The 3,931-nt window shown below is 39.3% G+C and overlaps 1 protein-coding gene across 1 annotated transcript; it reads right to left on the reverse strand.

The window, feature by feature from the left end:
- Nucleotides 1-1,531: 1,531 nt before the first annotated feature.
- LOC120290669 (MDIS1-interacting receptor like kinase 2-like) lies at nucleotides 1,532-3,626 on the reverse strand. Its single transcript, XM_039307022.1, has 2 exons — nucleotides 3,245-3,626; nucleotides 1,532-1,596 (listed from the first exon to the last, which is right to left on the reverse strand). The coding sequence occupies exons 1-2, from the start codon at nucleotides 3,624-3,626 to the stop codon at nucleotides 1,532-1,534; spliced, it is 447 nt and encodes a 148-aa protein (XP_039162956.1).
- Between the last annotated feature and the right edge of the window lie 305 nt (nucleotides 3,627-3,931).

The raw sequence follows: 3,931 nt of genomic DNA on the forward strand, positions 1-3,931 counted from the left end.
GTTTGGACTTTGGTGCATTTGGATTGCACATGCGTGTTTATAATTTTCTATCAGAAAAAGGGAATGTTCATTTAATACAACCTTTTAAATAGTTAATTGTTGCTACTCCTGATTATGATGGAGATCCTGAAATGGATAACAGTCTTTATCAGCAGCTATATACTGGTTGAAAATACAGTCGGGCACAATGCTCAAGATGCCTCTGGTCCTGTGGATCCTCATGCTCCTGCTCATATATGGAATTTGCAGTCAGTTTGGCTCAGATGATAGCTCAGAGTGAAACTAGTTGTGTGGGAGGATTCCCCCGGATTATGCTCTTAGGTTGAGTTACTTTAATAGAGGAGATCATTTTTTGTTTTTTTTTTGGGAGGTGATCACAGTTGCTACAAGTTCATCAAAGCCATTCTTTTGCTCCCGAACTCCCCTATTTTTTTTAGGGTATATTAGTGTACAGAAATTACTTATCCTTAATAAAGCTCATATTCTTTTGCACTTACCGTTCCTTCCTTGAAAACTTTCTGTCGGGCTCTTATTATTTTTTTGAGAAATCTTAATTAGCAGGATAAATTGCAGAATAATGTTGTCTCTTCTGTGTACTTAAGTTCTTATATAGTCAGGAAAGGAAACAGGTGGAGGATACTGTTAATTATAATCGTGTAACCGCGTTGGAGTACAGAGCAACTATACTGTGTAATAGGCAGCCTAGAAATGGTTATGTAGGCATTAAACAAATAAGAATCGGGTAAGGTAAGACATTGATATGAAAGATGGGCATATCAGTCGGACACCTTGTGTTTTGACAGATGATCTACTCCCCATCTCAGAATCTCTTTGATACACCCTATTAAGAAAGTACAATCGTGTTTACCGTGCATTTTTTTCCATAAAAGAATTCAACTATACAGAAGCTAACTAGGAATGCATCAATATGTCTATTTGGTGGAAGTGAGCGACTATCACCAGCGTTGGACTAATCTTTCGCAACCAGTGGAGTGTCGACGTCATTCTACTCCCAAAACACGGTGGTGTGGGATTGAGTTTCCTATGGAAAAACTGTGGGACTTCTAATTTTAGGCTGCTTGTTGCCTATTTGTTTTTTCTTCTTGCGAGGTGTAAACCATTTTGAGTTGCATTTGGTAACCTGCATATGCAGCTGATTAGTATAAAAGTCGTCCTCCCAGCATTTGAGGCCATCGCAAGTCTTGGATAAGATAACCTTGAAGACCGACATCAAAAAGATGGTTAGGCTAACTCTAACCTATCCAATAAATTAAATAAATTGAAAGCCAGTTCATCTTCTCACTTTTCAACAAGTGAAATTTCCTGATGCAATTTCAGTTGACGGTGAATTCCATGTCTAGTGAGGTGGCTGCTGAAGCTCATTGTCTTCATTGTCAATAGTTTTCTGACGTCGAAGGTCATAATTTTGTCATTAAGATCTGCTCTCTTTCCCTTCAGCTGCTGATGTCATATATCCGTTCAATGCTTCTGCATCGAGAAACTGGTTAACTGGACAATGGAAGGGAGTAAACTATATGCGCCATATAATACGTGCTATTGCCTGAGAAAACCTCTCCTTGGGCTTCACAGCGCAACCTGTTAAATAATGAACAACTAAAGAAGTAAGAAAAGGATTTTGGAGAATAGCGTCATGAATCTTGATTTGAGCTTCCGCTTGAGGTACCAGCAGTCGCCTAGCCGTTCTTATAAATTATCAATTAAGCTTCATTGTCATCTGTTCTCACTGATTGGCGTTATCAATTAAGCTTCATTGTCAGCTGTGTAGCCTGTAGCCGTTCTTATAAATTATCATGTCAGAATGCAGTGTCATAGGTGATTGATAGTTACTGGTTTAGAGATATTAAAAAAGGCCCTTCGTTCCTTGCTCAAGTTATTTGATGCCAGTAATCCACTCCGATCAAAGATTGAGAACGGGGAAGAACAATGCCCGGAGACTGAACAAGAGCATCGTCCAGTGTGGCTCCAACAATGTCATCCACGTCATCGTATTTGCATTGATTTGTATCTTCTTGGTTTACATCTAATACAAAATCTCTGGACAACGAGGAGTTGGCGGTCAACACTTTGTTAGACGTATTCTCTAGAGATCACTCTAGATGGAATTGTACTGGACATCCCTTTTTTTAGCTTGCTGAAACCATGGTACTTCTGCTTGCTGATTTGAGCTTTGTCTAGCGTACAGGCCAGATGTCATTTTTAACACTCTTATGGCTATGTTAGGTCATGCGTTTTTATGCTCCGTCACATCAACTACCTCATAGGAAGCACTGATTTGGAGATATCGGCTCTTCGAAATTGTGCAAAGGGTCGAGTGAACACAAGTCTAATGATCGAAACATCTTTGGAATGATTGCTTTGAATCTGGCATGAGCATAAATTACTACTGAAAGCTTCCATATCCACGAATCCATTGAAGAAACATCATAGGTATTGAACTTCAGTCAATCACGTGCCAAATTGATTCGGAATACTATAATAGTTTGACATGCCATATCATGACCTTGTCATCTCTTAAGCCAATCTTAAGGATCGGATGAAGCCACAACGATCCATTTTATCTGGGTTAAAATTACAAAAATGCAAAAATGCAGTTGTTTTCAGGTAGTTAATTAATCACTGGGAAAAAAAGTGATACAGTGCATATCATCCTTGTAAGAGAAATAAAAGGGAGAACTACTTACACAATCTGCTATGGAAAGACCAAAATGTCAATAAGGGAAGCATCGGGGATCGACTAGCTCTTCCAGACTAGCTCTTCCAATTTTATGTTGTCCCACGGGCCTATCATGATCGACCTTCGTGCCGATATCTCTTAAGACACTCATTGCATGCTTGGACGATGCTCCGGTTTTGCGCTCAGGCATGTAAATGCCATCATTACAATGAAAGCCACTTGACCTAGTGTGTCACCATGTGGGTATGGAATTCTTTGATCTAGAGCTTGTTTCAGGAGCCAACATGAAGCTGTTGAATTGCTTGATGATGAAGAAGCTGAGGATGCGAGAGACGATATGAGACCGCCTGGATGTCTACCCATGATTATTTCCAATATCACCACTCTAAAGTTATAAACATCACATTTCTCCTTCACCTCCATTGTGCATGCGAGCTCCGCAAAGGAAAACAACATTTTTTTTCTATTTCTTATTAATTCGATCTTTTTTGGGCCAAAATCTTAGTAAGGCAATTTAATTGACTGTTTTTATTGAAGAAACCAACTTACTTGGAGCTGCATATCCAAAAGTGCCTGCAAAGGAAGTCCAATTGAATGAATAAGGTTCTAGAACCTTAGCCGTGCCAGAATCAGAGATGTGAGCTTTGTACTCTTCATCCAGTAAAATGTTCTTGCTCGACACGTTTCGATGAGTTATAGGAGGAGAGCATTCATGGTGCATGTAGGACAAAGCATAAGCTACACCTTTAACAACATTCACTCTCTCATTCCAGTCAAATGTTGTTATCCTCTCTTCATCGCTCAATACATTTTTCAAGCTACCACATTCCAAGAACTCGTACACCAAAAATGAATATCGAGAACTCCGGCAAAAGCCGTAGAACTTGATAATATTCCGATTTCGAGCTTCAGTTAAAGCATGAATCTCCATTTCAAATGCTTTTTGACTAGCGATTTTGACTTCCATTTCTTCCTTAAATTTCTTTACTACAACAGTCTCACCTGTTTGCAACTAGGCCTTGTAAACACTTCCATGTCCTCCCACACCGTTGCAATATTTGGCATCAAACTCCTCCGTGGCTTCAATAATGCTCTTATAGATTGCATTTCCGTCAAAGCTTAATGTTGGCCACAAGTTTTCATTGCTTCCATTGTTTCAACTAGTCTTTGTTTTCCTTAATCTTCAGCATACTATACTTGAAATTCCACAACAAGAAGCAATAAAAGTAGGCAACC

The sequence above is a fragment of the Eucalyptus grandis genome, chromosome 2 (assembly GCF_016545825.1).
Source record: "Eucalyptus grandis isolate ANBG69807.140 chromosome 2, ASM1654582v1, whole genome shotgun sequence".
Lineage (NCBI taxonomy): Eukaryota > Viridiplantae > Streptophyta > Magnoliopsida > Myrtales > Myrtaceae > Eucalyptus > Eucalyptus grandis.

What these genes read in the sequence shown, in the direction of transcription:
- LOC120290669 (XM_039307022.1), bottom strand. Translation starts at nt 3,626, where the DNA reads ATGGAGATTCATGCTTTAACTGAAGCTCGAAATCGGAATATTATCAAG. An exon ending in TTTTGGATATGCAGCTCCAA is followed by an intron (nt 1,597 to 3,244) that starts GTAAGTTGGTTT and finishes ATTATTTAACAG; the next exon opens with GTTGCGCTGTGAAGCCCAAG.